General features: G+C 37.2%; 4 protein-coding genes across 6 annotated transcripts; all 4 read right to left on the minus strand.

The window, feature by feature from the left end:
• Positions 1-1,671: 1,671 nt before the first annotated feature.
• LOC112183856 (single myb histone 4-like) lies at positions 1,672-2,070 on the minus strand. The gene has a single exon (XM_024322174.1). The coding sequence runs from the start codon at positions 2,068-2,070 to the stop codon at positions 1,672-1,674; it is 399 nt and encodes a 132-aa protein (XP_024177942.1).
• A 908-nt stretch (positions 2,071-2,978) lies between these two features.
• LOC112189390 (probable amino-acid acetyltransferase NAGS1, chloroplastic) lies at positions 2,979-10,331 on the minus strand. Of its 2 annotated transcripts, none has more exons than XM_040514549.1 (10): positions 9,765-10,331; positions 7,584-7,671; positions 7,209-7,417; positions 6,946-7,097; positions 6,401-6,794; positions 5,535-5,632; positions 4,784-4,895; positions 4,490-4,649; positions 3,784-3,856; positions 2,979-3,361 (listed from the first exon to the last, which is right to left on the minus strand). In XM_040514549.1, the coding sequence occupies exons 1-10, from the start codon at positions 10,134-10,136 to the stop codon at positions 3,211-3,213; spliced, it is 1,809 nt and encodes a 602-aa protein (XP_040370483.1). In that variant the 5' UTR covers positions 10,137-10,331; the 3' UTR covers positions 2,979-3,210. The 2 variants fall into 2 exon arrangements, with proteins under 2 accessions (XP_040370483.1, XP_024184487.1); XM_024328719.2 differs by lacking the exon at positions 9,765-10,331 and adding an exon at positions 7,803-8,325.
• A 3,181-nt stretch (positions 10,332-13,512) lies between these two features.
• On the minus strand, positions 13,513-14,597 carry LOC112189393 (cysteine-rich and transmembrane domain-containing protein WIH2). Its single transcript, XM_024328724.2, has 3 exons — positions 14,398-14,597; positions 14,121-14,301; positions 13,513-13,849 (listed from the first exon to the last, which is right to left on the minus strand). The coding sequence occupies exons 1-3, from the start codon at positions 14,447-14,449 to the stop codon at positions 13,804-13,806; spliced, it is 279 nt and encodes a 92-aa protein (XP_024184492.1). The 5' UTR covers positions 14,450-14,597; the 3' UTR covers positions 13,513-13,803.
• Positions 14,598-18,322: 3,725 nt separating this feature from the next.
• Positions 18,323-22,584, minus strand: LOC112189391. 2 transcript variants are annotated; one of them, XM_024328722.2, is made up of 10 exons: positions 22,377-22,584; positions 21,794-22,007; positions 21,190-21,347; positions 20,958-21,103; positions 20,728-20,790; positions 20,554-20,646; positions 19,526-19,687; positions 19,203-19,435; positions 18,938-19,098; positions 18,323-18,828 (listed from the first exon to the last, which is right to left on the minus strand). In XM_024328722.2, exons 1-10 carry the CDS (start codon positions 22,483-22,485, stop codon positions 18,584-18,586), a joined length of 1,584 nt encoding a protein of 527 aa, XP_024184490.1. In that variant the 5' UTR covers positions 22,486-22,584; the 3' UTR covers positions 18,323-18,583. The 2 variants fall into 2 exon arrangements, with proteins under 2 accessions (XP_024184490.1, XP_024184488.1); XM_024328720.2 differs by having other exon boundaries at positions 18,920-19,098; positions 22,377-22,583.
• Between the last annotated feature and the right edge of the window lie 1,325 nt (positions 22,585-23,909).

The raw sequence follows: 23,909 nt of genomic DNA on the forward strand, positions 1-23,909 counted from the left end.
TCGAGGATGCCGATTTTCGAGGCTGACGGTGGTCGCTGAGTCGACTCAGCCGGGAAGGAAGAGAGAGTCTGAGACGAGTTGAGAGAAAGAGAGAGAAATTGGTGAGGGGGAGGAGAGAGAGAGAATAGATCGAAGAGGGGAGGGGAGAGAAAGAGTCTGAGAGAGGAATGAGTGTAATTTATTAATTAAAATTAAGGCAATACTGTCAATAGATGTTAGATTGGATAAATGAGAGTAAAAAACTCTTAGTAAGTGGACAATTTTTAGGCTAAAATTAGGTAAGTGGTCACGGCCCCTTAATTATGCGACAAATTACCATATTGGTACAAGCACACGGCTGAACAAGTACAACCACAACAGGAAAACAAAACTTATGATGTTGAATTTGCCGACAAATTAGTGGGCCTGAAAGGACTATTCGATCTCAGAAATTGACAAATTGTAGGAAAACAAATCCATAATGGGATCTCAATTAAGAGGCCTTTTGAGTAAATTGAGAAATTGAAACCATTTCGTTGAGTAATTCAGAAATTGAAACCATTTCGACTGTTGGATCGGAATGCCTTATTGGGATGGTAAGAGAACTCTAGCCAGCATGTTGGTGGACGAAAGTTGATTTTAAAGCATGTCAAAGTTTACGTGTGCTTTTTATTTTACTGAAAGTTTATAAGATTTTATAAGTTAAGATTTAGTTATTTTCTTAATAGATCTTAATGTGTTTTAAAAGTTAACACTAAACTTAATGGTTTGATACTTTGATTTTGGTTTTAGCATCCTCCATACATTACCTGAACAGTTTGTTATCATGTTTCATAATAAATATATGAAATGAACTTAATATGAAACGAACACGACACAGTGTTTTGATAGGTATACTAATACCGCTGACAAAGCAACCTAATAAATCCCCAAACCCCCAACCATTGCCTCACGAACAATTACATGCCTTTCCACAAGACCACAAATAATTTGTTAGGAAAGGCCTATCCGTAGTATTATTTTTATTTAAATTTTGACTAAATAGTGAAATTGAAATTGCAAAGAAAGATTCCTGAATGTATAGGTTTTTTTTTTTCCTCCACTCTTCGAAGCACAGTCCGTTGTAACAGAACACAAACTGCTTTATTAATCCCTAACGGCTTAACATAAGTTGTGCACTTGGAGATCATTATGCAACTAAACCAACGAAGGCGGTGTTAAGAATTTTTCTTCGTATCAGATGTGCTCAGTGCTCACTAGCTAGTCACTACAGCTGTTGTCTTTTAAAAAAAAATTCGAGGTGTTTTATCGAATTGATTATTTCCAGGTCTTATAAGAACAAACCCAATGATCAAAGCGGCAAACACTATAAGTCTAGGTGAATGAAATCGACTTCTCCAACTATTCCCACTAATCACTCAACTGATCCGTCAGTTAAATCCCCGGCTTTTTCCTCTCGCATTGCATTGTATCATCAAATAGATCGATCTTCTTCAAATTAGTAGTTAGTTGCAACTGTAACTTGTTTGTTTCAATCCAACAAAGAAGCTAATGCTCAGAGTCATTTTCACATTTTGGCACCATTGTAATCATATTCATTCCCTATGGGTAACCAGTTAAATTATATATAGAAATTCCGAAAAATAAAGAAAAGCTAAAAGGGGCTAGGGTTTTTCAAAGTGATAGTCCCCTTCACCCTCTTGAACATCGTTCATAAATCTCATTGGCTAGCTGTAGCATTGACTCAGTGTCTTCTGCAGACTTCGAAATTCTCTGCATCTCCTTTGTCTCCGAAACTCCCTGTATCTCCTTCATCTCCGAAACTCTTTGTTCCTCCTCGGTGTCTGAAACTATCTGGGCCTCCTTGGCTGCTACATCAGCCATAAACGGTGAGTTTCCGGAAGGTCTAACACTCCAGCGCCTCCACTTATACCTGAGTTTGTGGTTGGAGCGATGAGTGAGTATAGGGCCAAACTCGGAATCTTCAAGAATGATCTTCCACTTGCCCACTCCGTGCTTTGCTACTCCAGCTAATAGGGCTTCTTCCTCCTCCGCCGTCCATTTTTGCGGCTCTTGGCACTCTCCCTCCATTCGTTCTCAAACAGATTGGCCAAATTCTATGATTGGAGGCTAGTAAACCCTAATCCAACTAACCTGAATCTAAATTCGTATCGACTCTAAACCGACTATTTTGGCCCTTGTGGTTTGATCCAAGTACGTATAAGAGAGAGTTTACGTCCCGTAGAAACCTATGTACGTAAACCCTAATCCCGGCTATTTGGGACATATAAAATATATGCCTATTCCTATCCTATCTAGAAAATGCCTATTCCTATCCTACCTAGAAAACGATCCTGGCCCAACGGCCTAACCTGCCTACCAAATATTTAGGCCTTGGATCAGTTTGGAATTTTAAGTTCTAAAACGATGGTTTTGGTCCCTATGCTTACTCCCAACACATCTTTGGTCGTCAGATCTTTTTATTTCTCAGTTTATTCAAGTTTATGAGTCCAAAAAAATTAAGACATCCCTTTCGGTTGGTCTATGATGGTTGGTGTAGGGAATCCTCTCCTTCAAAATCAGTTGCACGCGCGAGAGATCCTAATGTCATATACGTACCCGGTCAGGGGTTGTTTGGATTTTGGAGAAGACGAACCCAGCTCCCGCCTCCATGATCCCCCGTTTTGCCTTGATCAAGGCAAAGTAGTGCTTTCAGGGAACATACATATTACATAGGTTGGTAGCCAAGCGTGCGCTTCCGTTTCAAAAAAGGATTTTAAACCTGGACTTAGATCAAACTGTAAAATTTCTCGGACGTGATTTTTCATTTTAAGCAATAATTGAAATTACCCTCCCTTTACAATATTGAAACTCCAGCAATCTTTGACATATGGCCCAGATCGAATGTTCTTCACTTCTTTGGGTTTTACGGTCCATACTGATACTCTTTCGTCAACCACGAAACCAAGGCAGCCAAGTTCAGCGAAGATAGCATAACAGTTTTGGAATGCATCACATCTAACTCTCTCTTTATAACTTCTTCGGAATAATTCATGTCTTACATTATTCTATACTTCTACTCCAGGAACCTCCTCAAATTACATATCATCAGAAACTTGATTGATTATACTCGTAGACTCGTAGTTTCTACGAAAGTGAACCCAAAGGAAGATGGTGGATTGGGACTCAAAAACTCATAACCCACAAACACGCCGCAGGGATATGAGAGCCTCAAGAGAACACCCTATCAACAGTAATTCCGCTCGTATCAGGTAACAGCTGCTTCATATAATACTTGGATCTACGGGATAGATTAATCTTTTCCCTCCGCTTCTCTGGTATTGATTCAATTGAACATTCAGAAAATCCACGTCTCTTAAACCTGTACAGAAAACAGCACACGTGACTCTTCAAGGGTTAGCATTAAACTTCTTAAAGAGAAGGAGGGAACAAATCATTCAATGAAATGCAATAAGGATATTGCTATGTTTATTGCCTGACAATCTGACAGTAAAGGGGGAAGAGAGATAATTATGTAACCCTTCCCACATGCTAATGACATTCTGGCTACAATCATCAGTAAGTTTAAGAATCCATATAATATCAACAATCATGTCAGTGACTTTTAACCATCCATGTCATGTCAACAATTTTGGATTGGTACCCCAACCAAAAACCTGAACTACACTATAGTGGAGAAGTCCAACAGAAAGATAAAAACAGAAACATTCCTCCATTAACTAGTAGTAGTAAGCCATCTTCAGCATATATAAGATGCAAGTATTTCAAGTATCAAAAACTAACCAATCTGCAGTTCGGGTTGTTAGCAAGAAAAGCTTTTCCAATCCAAGAGAAGATGCCTTCTTCTCCATGTAATCTGCAATTTAAAATCCAAAAAATTATGACAAAATACAAGAATGATTGGAGCTCATCTATCTCAACCCTGTCTCGTCCATTTGGTCCTATCTCAGAGCACAAAATCATAGCTTCTACTTATCGTAGTTACCTCTGCCCATAAAATCACTTGTGATGCTGATTAAGTCACGCTTTCAGATTCAAACCCCATGCAATACCAAATAGGTTTAGTTAAAAAGTAATTATCTACCCTGGAAGCCCAAGACTAAACACATTGCTCAAGTCCGACACCTTTGGGGTTTAGAGAGAAGCAACAGGGTAGTAGTAGAACTCAACCCAATGTTTACATCAAGTGTTATTAAGAATGATTTCTTTTGATCTTACAAGACTTGAGACTTGTAAGTTTTCAATAGTTCATTTGGTATCTAGATGAATGCTTTATGTGTTGAATTCAACAGGATATGTGTTGAAGCAAATCAGATTTTGGATGAGTGAAATTACGTGTACTTGAAATACTTTGTCCCTTTGAACTTTACTTCCTCTTATTCACAAATTCTGCAGCTAATGTTATTATAATCACATGTGTGCAATATGCTCAGTAATGAACATGTAAAAAAAAAAAAAGCAAAGCAACATTTGCAAACGTATATCTTACCAAGTAATTTATCTCCCTGTCCTTGTCCACGGCAATCCGGAGAAACTGCAATAGCAGCCACCTCTGCACATTTCTCCTCTTGGAAAGGAAAAAGAGCAGCACACGCAATAATTTGACCTTCTCTTTCGACAACAACATAAGAATCCAATGCTTCAAGTAGCTATTAAAACAAACCAACAAGAAACTGAATTCAGTTCAAGCAAAAAAAGAAAGGGACAACCGTTTTTATCTATAAAGTACAGTGAAGCTAAAATATACTACAAATGAAAATTCAAACAGACAAGGAGCAGAAACCTCTTCGTCAGTTCTCGTAACCAATGTGCCAGCTGCTTCTAAAGGTTGTATGATTTGTCTTATTCCGGAGAGGTCCGACACCCTAGCCATCCGGGTTCCTTCATAAACGTCACTAAGAAAGGACAATTAACACACATCAGTGGATGGTTGGAGAAAGCCTTGGTTATACAATAGGTGGCATATTAGCATTCTTTTCTTTTCTTCGGTAAAAGAGGTTAGATGGGGGAGGAATTTGAACTTTTGGACTTGGGTGTGGGTGTGGGTGTGGGTGTGGGTGTAGGTGTGGGACTAAATGCTCACTCCTTTCATAAAATTGTTGAAAGGTAAAGTTACTCTTGAAGCTAGACTTCTCATTTAAGCCAATAAGCTACCCAATCTAACTAGTATTAAATCCTATAACATGATTAATGCATGATAATGGGAATTATTTGGCAAATATTGAGAAACAATTAGCACTTAATTCTAGCAGGACCAATCCCAGTATATCAAAACAGGTACAGGCTACAATGAAGTTTTATAAATGGTTTGAACAATGCTGCTTTGATTTCTTATAACATCTGACCAGCTTACTAAGGAAAAAGCTATAGAGACACAAACATATAACAAGGACTCCACATATGAAAAAAATTAAAAAATTATGTATGTACGATAAAAACTGAAAATCCACCATAGTCCCCAATGTATACAACAGAAAAACAAAAAATTTAAAAATAAAAAAATTTAGGAGACATTTGCTTGAAATATAGCATACCTTGCCACCATAGTCCCCATTCCGTCTCTTTTAAATAATTCCAACAACAACACTCCCCCTTTAGTGCCATCTAACAGATGAACTCTTTGAACACCTCCCTGGCATAAATCAAAAACTACCATTGGCTGGGTTCTTAAAGTGAAACTTGAAGCTATATGCAGGCACAAATTATGCAATGCAATTCCCATAGACCTCATAGTTTAATCGGAATACCATGCCAGACACAAAAGCATTCTGATATTCAACTATTCAAGCTGAGAACTGGTGTGAGACTCAAGTATTTAGCCTTTTGGTACAAAATGGGCACAGTTCCAAAATCCACCGTGTTCAAGTGAAATGAAAGTGTTCACATTTATTGAAGTTATTATGCAAAAGGATGCATATAAGCTCAACATGTTTCTGCAACTCCATCCATGTTTGAAAGACTTCATTTAAAGAATAGGACTCAACCAATATAGTCAATGGACAATCTCAGACTTTGAGTTTATTGCGAAATAAAATTCTAAACTTCTAAAGCCTGTTGTTTGTGGGTGTGTGTGGGTGCGCGCGCAGTTACACACAGTAGAAAATAAGATCCAGCAGTTCCAATCTTGTAAATTTACATTTGCATGCACACAACGGAAATTGGTTTTGTTGACTTCATCATTATCAATAGTACAGCATGGTTAAGAACAGCTTCTTCTTTACAATAATTTTAATGGGAAAAAAAAAATTCAATCTGTATCAGCAAGCTCTATAGTGCACTTGCAAGTGTAGTGCACTGACAAGGGACGATATTTTTTATAACTCCAAAAACATTTTTAGGTAAATAAGTTGAATATCCAATAAAATACATAAACAAGAAACGGGGAGTATTATGGTCTTACCCTGCAAACAAAGGCTGCAGCAGCCAATTCTGAAAGGTAACCGCTTAATCGACTTTGGCGCTCGTGACCCCCTATTGCAAAACCTTGTTCACCAGACCACAATCCATTGCCATTCTCAAAACCAACACCATTGTTAAACCTTGGAATATGCTTTTCCTTAAGAAAATTCCCACTATCATGTCCAAGATAATGGAGATTTTCTTCATCAACAGCTTTCACATAGCTAGCGGCTATTTCACTTTGCTTAGCCCGCTGACGAATCAACTTGTCTGCTTCTTCAAGAGTCAAGAAACGAATCAGACGTCCACTCTCATCAAGAATTGGACCATCCATTATGCAGATAAGCTTATCTGCTCCAATAGCCAAGGAACAAGCTGTTGCAACTTCATACGTGCTGAAATTTATAAAAGCATAAAACATCATCGACCGGGCACCACTACCATAACTTGGAAGCAAGAAATAATGAACCAAATAAACATTAAGCATCATGTGACTTATTCTTTAATAGAAACAAAACTATCAGAAGCCATGTCAATATAGCATACTTGCAATTTAAAACTTCTCCAGAGCTCGAATAACCAAGGTTGCTCAATAGCACAATACAACCCGCATCAAGCCTCTCCCGCATGCGAACCACATCCACTTTCTTAACTTCACCTGTTGCCCCATAATCAACACCAGCAACGACTCCTCTCCTCTGCACATATCACATGAACTCTTTTCAAACTAGGTAACAGTACCAGAAACTTGACAAACTAAGCAAACAACTCAACATTGAATACTACATTTGAAAGCACAACATTCTTACCTTGGCTGCAAGAAAGTTACCACTAGCTACACTGACGCCAACTTCATGCCAACGACTACTGTCACCGTGCCGACGAATATTGCATATGGACGGTCCGGGCGAAAGCTTGGCCTCTATGTCCATAGAAATCTTCCCAGCAGCTTCCTTTGCAGCTGTTAGAGAATCCGAGTCGGTCACTCTATACTGACCAGCAAACTTTGGACTCTTGCCTGCAACAAGCAACTCTCTAAGGATCAATGATCCAACTAGAAAATTCGAATACATAAAAATCACCACCCCAACTAAACTAAATATTCCATCTTCCATAAACTTCAATATTCTTCTACATAAAAAATAAAAAAAAACAACTATAAAAACATACAACACAATACTCACTTCTCTGAGCCAAAAGGGTATCGATTTCGACATGGGTCCCTGGAACAAGAACAAACTTGATCCCCAGGTGATGAAGAAAAGCAATATCCTGAATTAACATAAAGTGACTATAAATAAAAATGCAGAAACAAATAATGTAACCACAAACTCCAACACAGAGAGAGAGAAAAAATATATTCTTTCTCCATTTTCTGAGCTTCAGAGGAATAAAGGACTGGCCTTTAGAATAGGGTCCAAGTGATGAGGGCTGTTCACAATTTCGCCGGAGATGATCACGACGAAAGTGGCGCCGCGGTGGGCCCAGAGGTACGGCCAAGCCTCCCGGAACCACCGCACGAACAGCTCGTCCTCCATCGAGTTATAGTTCTCGCCGTCGCTCTCGCTGTCCTCCATCACCGGCCCAAACGCAGCAGCATTGGCCTTGCGCGACATTCCAATTCTGCCCTTCGCCGGCCGACTTTTTACCATCGCCAGCCGGGAGGGATTAGCGGTTGCGGAGAGGGAAAAGCGGCGGAGCGAGGGCGAGTGGGCGGCGGTGGAAGTGACGTGGCGGTGGGTGGAGAGGAAGGTGGCCGCCATGGCGGGAATTGGAAGAGAGAGAAAGGCCCTAATTGGATTGGAAAGAGAAGAGTGTGAAGCAGAGGGAAGCCGCCACGGCGGCTGTGGGCCCCGGGCCAAGCGTCTACCAACCCGCGCACCCGCTTCAGAATATTTGGTTCGTCCGGGTTTGAAAGTCGGATCTAGATTCCCCGATCCTAAATAAATATTTCCAAATTTTCAGACAAAAAAAAAGGTATATATATTATGGTACAGAAGTCCTTCTGGTAAAGACTACTAAAGTAACGACTAGTTGAAAATTTTTCTGTTAGACTCACTTGTTAATTCTATTTTTGCAAATCAATTTAGATATTTATGTGTAGTTATTTATGTAATTTTTCAACCAAACTGAAAATAGTTAAGACATTTATGAACGACTTATATTTAACAGATTTGGTTCATCTATTGATTTGATCTATTAGCAATTTAGAAAGAAAAAAAAAATAGAAGTAATCTACTCATTCATACATAAATATCTAACGGTTGATTTACCGTAATGTAATCAAAAAGTTGGTCTCCCAAATAGTTTATTAGAAAGTTCTCAACTATTCATCATTTTAAGGTTTATTAAATTGTATTTTTCTGCATTTTCAAAAAAAAATTGTTGTTTATTAAAAAAAAATTTAGTTTTCCAATAAAAAAATTTGTAATTAAGTAATTTTTTTCACACTTCTAATTTCTAAAGTGTACTCTCATTTTTATTACAGGTTTGAGTAATCTAAAATGATGAAGTTTCAAGTGGGATGATGGTTACAAATATCACCAAGGGTCAAGTAGTGACTCTTTGTTTGCACTGGATGGAACTAGTTATATGCCACCTTTTTTTTTTAGATATAAAATTCTAACTCCATCATTTCGTACGATTACATTTTTGATACCTAGTAAGTTGTTAGTGCATAATTTTGTCAATTATAAATGGTAAATCAATGGATGGTATGTAAGGACATTACATACCACTATATAGTTTGACTAAGCATGTGTATATATTTATCTTTTATCCAGCCTATAATATGTCATGGAAGTGACTAATGTCTTTAATGGAATCGTAGACCCACATGAATAGTAGAATCGACCAATCACACATAAAAAGGAGATAAATAGGATATTTTTCTGTGTTTTCTTTCTAAAATTAGAAAAAAAATTGAATGTATATTAAAGAAAAAATTATAATTAGAGGATCCCAATGGGACACCCCATATTTAATTTTCTCCCATCTTTCTTAGTTTTTCGTCAATGACTTTCTATAGTCAAGAAGGTCCTAAAAAGATAAAGAGATTGGCCAGTAAGGAAAAATAATGTGGATGTGACCGTGGGACAGTACTGATCGATCGAAATGATATCTGTTGGCAGGTAGCTCACGTCGTCTCACTGTGCTGGGATTCTTTTCCCGTGTACTGTTCCCCTTAGCTAGTACCAAGAGCCAATTCACGAGCCATCATTTTCATCAAGGCACTCATCAAAAGGCAGCTCATAAAGTAGCTCGTTCCCTAATCCTCACCAAAACTCTACTTAACTCCCGTTTACACCAAAACTACTCGTGTTAATTAGTGTAACAAAACGTGTAATTAGGAGAAAAATATTCACCTGAATTATGGCATCGAAGTAAGGACTAGCAACAATCTCGCCGGAGACCACCACGACAAATGTCCGGCCTCTGTTGAGGAAAATATACGGCTGAACTTCCCGGAGAGCGTTCACGAATCTCTTGTCTTTGTGGGAAATAACATAAGCTTCATGACTTTCTGAACCGTACCCTTGAGCTACCAAGTACCTTTCTCTTGATCTCTTTCCCATTTTCTGCCACAGATGAGCCAACCCGGCTGTCCCAAATCTCATATTCTTCAAGTTCAAACTGTAATTGGGAATTCCCGGTTTGCAGGGACATGAAGAAGACCAAGCTTCGTGGCCATGGCTTGTGTTGTAATCACTCCACGGCCTTGATCTTGGACTAGCCATTGTTGCAAAAGTTTTGAAGAAAAATATTTGTTTTTGTTGGGGGTTTAAGAGATATATAGCCTAGCAGCAAAAACGCGGCAAAACGATAGAGTTGAGAGAAGGGTTGAGTCGGGATTTGGAAACGTGCAGGACACTTGTCTCTTTTATAGAGCTAGCAAAGGCCTTGCTGGTGAGTGGTGAAGAACAGTATGGCTTTGAGGAAGGAACTCATTCTTCTCCATCATATACGTCCTTTTCTTTTGCTTGTCTGCCACTCTGCCCATATCGATGTCACTCCTTATTTTTCCTAGGTTATATAGATTCTCAGTCCTCATAATAGTCAGAATAATACCGCTCTATATTTATATTCATAACACGAAACTGTATCATATAATCTAGAATCTGCTGTGTACGTATTCATGAGGTTTTCCCTTAAAAAATTATATTTGTATGAGATTGATCAAATTTTTCTTTTGCCTTAAAAATCATTTGACTATTTAGTTTTGATAAAACAAATGAGCAAAAACTGGGGAAAATGTAGCATTGAAGCGATTATCATAGTGAGCAAGCAGGTAAACGAGTTCCAAGAAGCTGCATGCAGCCGCATCCGGTTCCATGACTTCCATCAGTGGCTTTTTTGTGACATCAGACGAAAATGATTCTTGACTAAAATTTTGACTGGTTCCATACATGTGGTAGAGTAGGTAAAATATGTGGTACAGGAAATAAAATTCAGGGCAGTAGTTCTTTTTAACGTGTCTTTGACAATGAGTAGTTAAAGACTTAAAGTGTAATTTAACTTATGAAACATTCAACATCTTTGGCTTAAAAAAAAAAAAAAAAATCTACATATTCCAATTAACTCCAAGTTGAATACTTTAATGTACTACTTATGGTGCATGTTATGTCAAATGCATCTGAAATCTAAAGCTTTGATCTCTTTACCTATTACTCTATTAGTTAGCTTTGAGTCAGATTTTCTACTTTCTAGGCTCTCATGCTTTGTATTTCTATCAGTTCTATATCTATCAAAATTAATAAACTTACATTGGATTCCAGCAGAACAAACAAGATTGTTTAGAAAGCTCTTTCTTTTTTTTGAATGCTAAGCTTATATGTCGGTATGTCACCCCACTGGCATCCATAGAATATTATGTATACCTCAGGCGAGACTAGGTAGGATCAAGTATGTACGCTGCATATCAAAAAGTAATATTAGTTTATATTTTAATTAATTATTATAAAAAAAAAAATAGATTTTCTCAAATGCTTAAGTGCCTGGTAGGTGTGGTGATGTGATAGTACATGTGTCAATACACTAGTGAGAGACAGGGAGAGAGACAGAGAAATTGGGACAGTGGATTGTAGTCATTGTACTAATTTTGATCTCTCTGGCCAAGCATTTCCATTATTGCTTTGAATATACATAGAATGGATTCGGCTCATTCTTTTTCATTTTTTGGGAAATAATGGGAAATTTTTCCATTCAATTTCCTGGACCGAACACCTCACAATGCCACTCCTAGATGTCTTCTTCAGAGAAGGACCCAAGGACACGGATCGAACCAATTAATCCAAAATGCAGTGCGTAGAGGTTAAATCATCCCAAAGAACAGAAACCGGACAACCAAGCTTTAGTATATCTATACTATTATTAAGAAAAGAGGCTTTGTTAGTCAAAATATAAAATTCTGACATAATTGACCTTAGAATATTAATAAATTTTGAGAATTAATTAAATCACATGGATAATTAAGACATTTACAAAATATATTTTTATTTAAAAAAAATTGAAAAAAAATATCAATAACCCACTTTTTTCTCTCACTTTCTTTTCTCTGCAATAACCAACTTTTTTATTTTTTATTTTCTGAAAAAAATTAATAACTTACTTGCATGTGTGAAAAAATGCTAGTCTTTATTAATTAAGTCAATTCTGTAAAGAATGGTTAAATTTTTAAAGTACCTGTAATGCCCATAGTTTATTAATCTTTATTAATTAAGTCAATTCTGTAAAGAATGGTTAAATTTTTAAAGTACCTGTAATGCCCATAGTTTATTAATATGAAGAATAACAACATTTTCATCATGAGAGGGTGAAATTGATATTAGCCATAAAACTGAAAATAACTACCCACTATCCATTTATTTTTTTCTATTTTTTTTTTCAATCTTTATCTATTTTCATATATTTTCAAAAATAAACGGCCAAATGCGTGTCAAGAGGCTAGTAGACAATTAAGTTATTAACCAAAACAAATGGTTGGTAGGGAGGACTTACAGCCCCAATAGGCAACAATATCCACCATATAATAATTCATACACTGAATTGAAAAGATATGAAACAAGATGAGAAAAGTTGACAGAGAAAACAAAATCGGGTTCAAACAAAGCTATCCTATCAAGACAGTCCTGTTTATAATCTTAATCACCTCCTAAGCAACTCTTCTGATAAGAACCACTAGGATTCAGACACCTTGTCCTCCATCACTGTGATTAAGTGATTCCCCCCACCCACCCAGCGGCTTTTCCCAGTCCAATGGTAACATGTTTACAACCTGAGGTCCATGAAGACCTTTGTTAAAATATCACCTGTGTCATTGATTAACTGAAAATACAAACTGCCATTATGAACTCTTTCAGGAAGACAGCTTTTGATCCAAGAGAAATGGAGGAAAACTTGTCACAGTAAATCAACGGAAGAGAAGGAATAAGGCGAGAATATCCTTCTGTAGCCAGCTGATTACTGCAGCCGTGTTGGCAAGAATATATGTTAGCTTGGACAAGTTAAGGCATGGCTAAGCCTCGAATATATCTTGTCCAAAGTCCCCAAACCACCTTGCAAAACAAGACCCTAGATCCAGTCCTCACTCCTATTTCTGTTTAGGCCCACTACCACAGCCCACCAAAATTCCATAGGGGAACTCAAGTCACCGACAATTTTTAGACTAAAAATCTGGAAATAGACTAACACCACTAACATAGCACATTGAAAATGCTGACCAAGTCACTATCAAATTATCAATTGAGTGATTCAATCAACTTGGAGCACATTAAAGATACACTTATAACATGCCATTGTAAATAACACCACGAAACATTAGCAATAGCAAGCAATATGCTTGTCTACCATGAGCTGTAAGCCACTAGCACTAGTGCTGGGGTCATTTAATAGATAGTTGAACCTCTATGAGTGGAAAGGAATTAAAGGGATGAACAATGCCACCCTATCTTGCACAACAAATCATAAAATCCAACAAGAAAATAAAACAAACACTAGAAGAATTCAAGGGAAAACACCAAGTGATTTTCAAAGATAATCTACCCCATACGAAAAGAGCATCACATCAGAACATCCCAAGAGTATACAGAGACATCATGCATATACTCTCCCAAGTAAGAAAATTAAAGGACAATGTAATTAGATTCATTTAGCTGATAGAACAATAGTCGACTACAAAGTTGATTAATCACAATATCCAAAATAAACATGACCTACTATTATTCAATTGAAAGAGAAAAAATGTTCACCTAGAGAGTCTGCATTACATAATCCCAAACTAAACAGCACCACCAAACATCAGACAGTATTACTTGATCCTAAATGTAAACTTCAATGACATGTCACCCCGCGACGAAGCAATGTTGATCAATCAAGCAATGTTCAGTGAAGAAGCATCAAATCTTCTCAGAAGCAAGCATCCAGCATGCAACAACAGCAAAGCGCCGCTAGACTGAAAAGTCAGAAAGAAAAAAACAAAAAAACTCTCTCAATCATCGCAATCCTCAAAGATATTGGGCCAATCTCAAAGTTCATATATAAATCACTCGTAACAAAGATAATCAGCATATTACAATTGCGCACAAATAATCACCCCCTACTGAATCTATGAACCAATTAAGCAACTGTTAGTCATGAAATCAGAAATCAAATCAAGGAAAAGAAAAATAAAAATTGAACCACCAAAACCTTGCAATCTCAAAATCATGATCTAATGAGCTTACCATCCTTCAAGGCAACCAGAGCTGCTCTGGTGAGGAGGAGGCTGAGCATAGCCCTGTTGTGGTGGATACCCTTGTTGTGGGTAGCCCTGCTGAGGATACCCTTGTGGAGGGTACCCCTGTTGAGGAGGGTATCCTTGTTGAGGGTATCCAGGTGGAGGGTAAGCATCCTTAGGAGGATAACCTATTTCAACAACAACAACAAAAAAATCAAAATCAAACCCAAATCCAACAAATAACAAAGCAAAGCCAACATGCAAGAGACCAAAAACCCACATACCCTGTGGAGGAGGAACACCAACTGGAGCCTGCTGCTGATTGTAGTAACTCATATCTTCAGAGCAAAACGAAGACTTGGGTTTTGGGTGAAGGGGTTTTTTGTTTTGTTTTTCTTTATAGGGTTTGGAGAGTCGGCTAAAGCTTGAGGAATTTGAAGAAGAAACCGGAAGCCGAATATTTTGGGGTGGGGAACACACGGTTTTGACACGGAGCTTTATCTACACACTAGACTCTTAAAGAGAAAGTAGTTGAGACCAAGGTTTTAAATATCGGTATTTTTATATCTATCCACAGAAGATTGTCTATATTCATATCTTTCACCTCCACCACTTTGAAAAATGGAGATATTAGATATATCGGGGATACAGTGTACGAAAATATCGTTTTTGAAAAAAGTCAATTTATTAGAAATTTAGAACTACATATAAATACATATGAATGTCAACTTCATCTACATCCAAAAAGAGACTTTAGGCGGTTGAAAACCCACTCGCTGGTCTACGAAAATGCAATAATCAGACCAAGACATATGACCCATATAGTGCGAATTGTAGTGATGAACATAATAGTTATAGATCTCTTTAGAGCTGCCAACTGTTTCCCCTATAAGGGGATAATAAGGATGAACCCAACTAGATGACTGATCATATACTTCTCCATATTGATTATATCCATAAGCATCATAACCAAATTGATTGTTGCTTTCATGAGATTCATTTAAGATCCCACTATGCTCTGTGCCTAAACTGATAGAGTCAAAACTTAAGGCAATTGAAGAAACATCAGATGAGGTACTTTGATCATCAGTTGCACCTCTAGTCCTCCTCCCATATCGGGTCTTCTCTTGAGCACCATGACCAACTGTTCTCACTCCGTGGTCTTCATCTTGGGTGGCATGATCAAAATTACCTTCACAGGTAAATTGGAATCCTCTATCCATAGAAGATTGTCCATATTCATATCTTTCACCTCCACCACTTTGAAAAATGGAGATATCAGATATATCGGGGATACAGTGTTCGAAAATATCGTTTTTGAAAAAAGTCAATTTATTAGAAATTTAGAACTACATATAAATACATATGAATGTCAACTTCATCTACATCCAAAAAGAGACTTTAGGCGGTTGAAAACCCGCTCGCTGGTCTACGAAAATGCAATAATCAGACCAAGACATATGACCCATATAGTGCGAATTGTAGTGATGAACATAATAGTTATAGATCTCTTTAGAGCTGCCAACTGTTTCCCCTATAAGGGGATAATAAGGATGAACCCAACTAGATGACTGATCATATACTTCTCCATATTGATTATATCCATAAGCATCATAACCAAATTGATTGTTGCTTTCATGAGATTCATTTAAGATCCCACTGTGCTCTGTGCCTAAACTGATAGAGTCAAAACTTAAGGCAATTGAAGAAACATCAGATGAGGTACTTTGATCATCAGTTGCACCTCTAGTCCTCCTCCCATATCGGGTCTTCTCTTGAGCACCATGACCAACTGTTCTCACTTCGTGGTCTTCATCTTGGGTGGCATGATCAAAATTACCTTCACAGGTAAATTGGAATCCTCTATCCACAGAAGATTGTCCATATTCATATCTTTCACCTTCACCACCTGTTCCGCTTCCAGCTATAGTCAACATGTTTTGGAAATGTGGAGAATCAGCTTTGATAAAAGGGACAGCATCATATATGTGGTATTTGGACACCATTGTTGCCAATAGTTCTCTACCACCTTTTAGTAATGATTTAATTGTGCTTTGTTTTGATCGACTATCTTTTGATGGCATTGCTACTGGAGGCTTAGGAAATAAGTACCGATAGGTTTTTGATCGATCAACTTGTTGCGGTTGTTGACTGCTACTACCACCTCTCGATTGTTTTGGAAATTGAAATCTTGCATTTCTACTAAATTGAGAGTTCTTATCATGATCTACGGTTGATCATCTTACTGCAGCACGATAATCTTGTCGTTCTGCAGGGTGCATGTCTGGTGGATACTGAAATCCATCATCATCATCATCATTGTCGTCATCGTCATTGTACAGACTTGTTTGATTGCCAAGATAATTATTGCGGAGTTCTTCTCTAATATCATCTTGAACAGCTGCCTTTTCTTGCTTAATAGAATCTTTTCTCTTTATCCATGCTATCACCTCTGTTTTGATCTCCGGTGGCACTTTGGGGCCCTGATCAATTTGGGGCCATTTGTATAGTTTTATAAACATTGCACTTAATAAAATAAAATCAATAAAAAAGATGAATTACATTTAACTATTTAACCGTCTATAGTTTGCTTCATATCATATATCACTTTTTATTTTTAATTATGTTGATCCACTAAAACAAGAGACAACTTCCAAAAAAAAAATTCAGGTTTAAGACACAAACTACACAGTAGATTCGTTATTCCTCACTTTTTCAAGATGCATAGCCAAAGTTTAATACTCCGTACTCTGCACTTTCTTCTCATCATGTCATCCATATATGGTTCCTTGACTTCCCTCTGCAATGTCATTTGGCCTCATTTGAATAATTGAACTTTTATGGCTTTATCTTTTTTCTATTATTCAACTACAAAGTTACAGAAATAGTCACAGACTACACAGTACCAAATCTCTCCTCACACAGATTTGCATTTAGACTTTTAGATAATTACTTCTCACCCAAAATTGCCTTGAGGGTATTTATCCAATTCTTCTCCTCACCTAGATTCGCCTTGAGGGGATTTCTCCTCACTCAAATTTGCCTTTAGGAAATCTCTCTTCACACATATTTTCATTTAGAGAATTACTGAGTTTTTTTTTATTTTTATCTCAAATTTTACAGATATTTTTTCACTTTATCGGGATCTATCGCAAATATCTAATATATCGGGGATATTTGACGATGTCGGAGAAATTTTGCAGAAACGGTGACAGATAAGATATTTACCCCCCTACATATATCGGTCCGTCGAAAAAAAAAAATATCGGGGGATATATCGGAAATATCGAAGAGATTTATAACCTTGGTCGAGACAAACGAGCTGCCTCGCACATGAGATGATCATCGTGACGTGAATTTCTATTCCCCATGTGGATTACTTACTCTGGAGAAGAGCGAATATTCCATACATACATGTGAAGAGGTAGGGATGGACTTTTTTTTTGCAAGGGAGGTAATATTTGTCTTTTGGACTCTTCATTATCTAGAGAAATGTGCTTCTGCTTAACGTTTGACATTGCAATAGGAGGTTTGCAAGGTTCAAAGTCATAGAATGGTGTCCACATGAGAAAAACGTTAGTGAAATTGATTATTTTTGTACTTTTTTTTCTTTTTTTCTTGGCTGAATGTGTTACGAGAAAATTTACAAAAGAAGTAAAATTAATAATATCATAAACACGACACAAAGGTCAGTATTAGAGGAATTTTCTTTTGCTCAAGATTTTGACTTTGGGGGTTTGCAAAAGCGAGTGACATAAGCTTCACATGATAGAACAGTATTCACTATTCACATGAGAAATAAAAATAGTGAAATTGATTTTCTATGAAAGATATTTTGTACCCCTTTTAATGCGGTTCAAGTACGAGGAAGTTTACGAAAAATAAAAATAAAAATATTAAAGACATGAAATATAAAAGTTACTGTTAAAGAGCACACTAAAATGCTAGAACACGAGGTTCAAATTATGCTCTGCCGCCAATCTTTGCCTGCCTTGGGGACAAAAGCTACATCATCGTTGAGTGTCCCTATCTCGTCCAGAAAACCTAACTGGATTTGAAGTCGCAACTATTGACCAAGAGAAAACACCAATTAGAATTTTCTTGGTATTATTTCTTTACTAATGCATCTTAAGAATATGGCTGAATACTAATGTGATGATTTGGTTACATCGCCTGGAGACCCCAAGGCCCAAGCAAAACACCTGAACAAAGCTTCAAACTCAGGAACTTCAATTCTTACAAATCTAGTAGTTCACATCAAATAGATTGGCTTTGGTTCGAACTAAATGTGGTCCAAGTAGTATCAAAATGCAGTGTGCAATATTCCAAAACAGATGCCTAAACTAATAGCCTGTTGTTGAATTACACTGAGTTACAAAAAATCATCAGGTTTGCTCAGATTGATCGTACAGGTTAACGTTACACAACAAAACTATCTACGGAATTTACAACTAGTGTCAACGCTTGACACTAGAAGAACCAGCTACGGCTCTGCTCATCAGTCTTTCTGCTGCTGAGTGGGGTGATACTGATTCTATCAGCATTTGCAACTACCCACTTGCCGAAATCAGGTGAAGAAGCAAGTTCTTCCAAGGCTTTCTCCGTCGTGTGTCTGGTGATACTTTCCCACTCATGTCTTGGCACCGCTCTCCTCTCAGGTGTAGTGTGGATATAAGAAGGGTATAACCTTTCTGATGGTGATGCACTTCTAGAACCTGTAAAAAAAAATTAGTATATAATAGTTCACTCATGTAGCAGAAAGAATATATGCAAATAGAAAATAAAATATAAAGGAAATAAGCAAACCTAGGCCAGATGAAATACATGAAGCCAGGGTAGAGTTTCTGGATCCGGGCCTCGGGAACTTATAGTCGTCATCGCTTTGAAACTCGTTTATGACCTCATCAGGTGCATATTCAGAAGGTGGAGAATCAGGAATCTCTGATCTTCTGCTCTTCTTCTTTTTGGGTGATTTCAACAATTTCCTGCAAAAAAATCCGAAATTTCATGAATGGCTTAAAACCATTACAAAAGTCAAAAGAAACATGGATATAATTCTCCAGATCATTTGAGACATGATACCAGATACCTGAACATGCGACGGTGACGAATCCATCTGAAGATTTCCCGCACTGAAGAGATTACACCTCCAAATATTATAGCGATTGTCCTCGCTATAAAAGAAACTACTGTTCCAAATGCTATGGTTATTTTCCTCATAAAAGAGAGTATAACTCCAAACATTATAGCAATTTTCCTCACTATAAAAGGGAGCAAGGGGACCGTTATGGCTCCTGCTGCCAGTAGCGGATCACCAGAACTCTGAAACCAAACCAAGGAATATTCAAATCACCAAATAGAAAATTAGACATTTACCAAATCATGGTTAAATATAGATCTAATATAACTTACCTGTGAAAGCAGAAGAAGAGCTACAAACCGGATGGTCCACAAAACAAACAGAGATGTGCTAGAATCAATTGATCCATCTTCTCTCAGGGCCATTTTACGAACTGTCCAGAATCCCAACCATGCTCCAGCCAGAAAAATAAAAGCCAGAAGAAATATAGCCAACTGCAAATTATTGAGAGCACTTTCCAGTTAGTACAAGCAGTTACCATAATCTTCAGAATATGGTGGCAACAAAGCTACAGAGATACATTTCCATTTAGTCAAGTGATCAGGATAAGCAAAACATATAGGTCAGAGTCTAATGAAAGAAGAATGTAATATTGATAATTATTAAAAATAAAAAACTATTAAAAAATGCAAATCTCAAAAACAAACAGAAAACATAAATATCAAATGACCCATGTAAGGCTTGCAGTGTGATTTTCTAAGCTTCTAAGGTATCATGACATTCAAAACTTGAATCTGCATGCACAATCATTACAAACCTGAAAGAGAATATATTCAGAATCAACACCCAGAGGAAAAGACTTGAAAGAGTTTATATTTTACGAGAACAGATTAACTAATAATATTTCATTAGAAGAAGATTCTCTAATTGGTTCATATTTTATTAAAGCATACAACTATGTGCAATATTGATGCAGATATAATGAACCTCTTTCCGCTAAAAGAAGACTGTTATCAACAGATCTATGCATATCGTTTGAAACCAACTACAAATTTATCACAAAAATAAATCTAAAGATGGCTTCAATTTGCTCAACTTAAGTTGGCTTTGCTCAGCAAACCAGAGATGAAAATATTAAATGACGAATATGATAGCTTTCTACAACTAGCAGCACAGAAATATATTAGTCATTTTGTAGGTCATTTCCAACAATGAAAGACCAAGACACACAATGGGATATTCTGGGATGAAAATAATTCTTTAAGGATAACTAACATACAGAATTATACATCTCTTTGCTAATTGTGGTTTTATGGAAGAGATACTAGGGCAATTATCAAAATAATGATAACATACTTACAGGATTATACATCTCTTCGCTAATTCCAAGCTCTGTTAGTACTGAACGCAATAGCCCTGGGATGTAGCTGAGGAGAAAAGATCCCAAACCAACCTGATATAAAAATAAACTTAAATGGATCAGTCATGAAAATGAACAGGTAAAAAGGTGAATTAACTTAAGCTGGACACATACCACAGATGAAAACAAAAAAATTCCGAGCGAACTCTTCCGACCTGTTGGGAGAAGCTTCATCCCCTGTAAACAACCAGAAGAACAGAATGCCAATATAATCAGTTCTAATCTGTTGGATAACTATATGGACTTTTGATTGATTTACATATTTTAAAAAGGATCTATATCACATGCATAGCTTAAAAAGGATACATAAATTACATATGTACAGGAAAGGAAAATACCATTACCTGAAAAAGGACGATCAATAGTACAAGGACCACCCCTATTGCCATTCCACTGCCGTAATAGAATACCAATGAATTGCTCAGAGAAGGCGCCAAACTCATCAAGATTACACCAGACACAAAAAATACTAGGCGAGATATAAAAAATTCTGCAAAACAAAAACACAGATTAGTGAACCAGGAACTAAAATAAGGGTCAGAGTTAAAGTATTTGCATGTGAGACTGAGAAGTTACCTTCTTCAAGGGACACCTCAAAACTCTCTAAGGATGAACCCACTGTCCGTATATCTAAGAGTTTGCGCTCATAAGGTGACATGGATCCAGACCAGGACCCCTTGGAAACTTTCTCCCACTGGCTGTGAGGGCACATTCCTATCCCACGAGAAGTATTTCTGCAAGAAACGTAACACTCTTAAGTTGGTTCCATAAGCTTCATCACTTTTGTCGTCACACAAAACTAAATCTTCACTCCAAGCACTTAGAATTACATTATGGTAAAGGGCATAACTCGGTTGACAGCTAAGAATATGAGCACATTAATAAGCACAACACTGCACTTTGCTCAAAAGTTGAAAATAGAGGTAAAAAATGCACAGGTAATCAAATACAAGTGCAAATCTTTCAACAGAACGTACTCAGTTTCCTTACTAGAACCCAGAAAAATCTTCACAAAACATTTGAAATGTCTCACTCAAACAAAGGAAATATAAGCATTCCAATGCACAAAGAACTCCTCAAAGCAACAGCAAATAAACTATCAAACACAATAGATCACCATAATTCATTCATATTCAGTTGCATACAAACAATACCTAGAACCATACTAGTAAAAACTCACCTGTGGAAGCAAACCTCAAAAGGCCGTATCCGAAAGCTCGAATTTGTTGATATCTTCACCTTCACCGTGTCGGCAAACTTCTCCAGATATTTAAGCCTTGACAATCCACATACATGAACTCTTCCACACAACAGTGAAGTTCCAGGCTTAGCACCAGGAGAATTTTGCACCAGCACACCATTCGATAATTGCAGAGTAGCATTCTCACCAATAACTGCAAAACAAAAAGCACAGAGCCATGAGAACCCTAAAATGCAAACCTCTCACCATCCCTACGAATTAGGCCCCCTACATCTGCCTATTAAATCCAAAAACAAACACTTGATAACAATCAAGTTTGACTTCTTCAATTTTATTATTGCATAACAAGCAACACCCTAAATTGAGTTCTAGAATTTTTCAAAATCTCTAGCAAAAGACACAAAGTTTCAATCTTTTTTCTTTGTTCCTCACAATGTTCACCAAAGAAGAGAACCAAAACCAATAGGTGATTCAAATTACTGAACCGCAACATCAAAAACCCTAAGATTTTACAATTTCACGGCGCGACGAAATTGAGAGAGTAAAAGGAAGAGAAAGTTACCTAGAGAATACTCAGTCGGCGATTCAGAGGAAGAAGAAGAAGAGGGAAGCGTGAGGAACAGAAGCCATAGAATGCACGCAGCGACCCGAACCGGCTTAGAAGAAGCCATAGTTTTCTGGGTTTGGAGTCACAGAGAGAAAGAGTGAGAGGGTATAGGTAGAAGAAAGGCGCGCGTTGAAAATACGCAACGTTGGTGAGGTTAGTTTCGATATTTTGGTGTATAGATTTCGAAATTTTATAGGGTCTGGAAGAGACCCGATCCGCGGCTTGAACGTGTTTGATATTTGGGCCGAGTTTACGAGTCGTTTCCAAAATTAAAATTTTGATTGATCCACTTATTGGTTTAAAGGCACGACAAATCTAAATTACTGGTGTATTTTCTTAGCATAATCATGGGAAAATTATGTGTTGTGTCTGCAACGAGTGTTATGAAACTCATGTGTGAAGCAAGAAGAAGTGCTTGAACAGATAGAATCTTTCAGATTGGAAGCAAGCACAAATGTCTCCACTCATTGCCGAAGAAGCCCAAGTAGCAGATGAGGCGGGGGAGGAAGGAAGAGGAGGAGGAGGAGCAGGCCGCGGCCGGAACAAATTAATAACAATTAGTGGTCGGGTATGGTGTGCTACAACAATCAGTGGTTCATGACTCCATGTTATAGTGTCTAATTTCTCTATCAATGTATATATCCATGGTCTAGTAATCCTTATGCTTCTGGCAACATATATTTTTTTTATATTTTTTTGTAGAATAACTTCTAGCAACATATATATGGAGCATCGCATGCCTAGAAAAAGTTCATAGTGGTCTTGCATTAACTTTGTTCAATGAATTTTTATTATATGCAAATACTTTCATTATCACATCAAACTGTCACGGCAACCCTTTTATATTCCTCTTTGAGTTCTTTTTCATTGCTTTTTGGTTTGAGATTTCTTGAATTATAGAGAAAGCCATCTTCTTGATTTTCTATTTGATTTAGGATTCTCCACATCATCTTTCCAATAAAAGCTTGTCATTTGATAAATGTGAATATCCTCCATATTTACTACGTCATCTCCATAAATTAGGCTTCTCGATCCATCAAGGTCTCCTGCTTGGGCCAGGACTTCAAGCTTTTCTTTATTTGCGCATATTTCCTCCATATCATTCTCTTTTTGTATATTTGCTCCTAAAAACCTAATAAACACAAAAATAAATAAATAAAGAAAAAATAGAATAAACTAATAAAGATTAATATAAAGATTAACATTACAAACGTCACATAAAATGCTCCTATCACTCCTAAAGAAGCTAAAAATAGTATTTATTATTTTCAGTAACTGGTACTTTAACAATTACTGAACTACTTCAATTGATGCATTTTATGCCATTGCATTCTAGTGATTTGATTTTGATATATTTCATGGCGATGCTGATTGGGCCAAACAAAAACAAATTAGGTCAAACAGCCCTACAAGCTTCAACCACAATGCAGATCCACCAAGAGAGAGATGACGTAGTGACGATGCCGCCACCATCCAACCCCAAAAGTG

This window comes from Rosa chinensis, chromosome 2 (assembly GCF_002994745.2).
Source record: "Rosa chinensis cultivar Old Blush chromosome 2, RchiOBHm-V2, whole genome shotgun sequence".
Classification (NCBI taxonomy): domain Eukaryota; kingdom Viridiplantae; phylum Streptophyta; class Magnoliopsida; order Rosales; family Rosaceae; genus Rosa; species Rosa chinensis.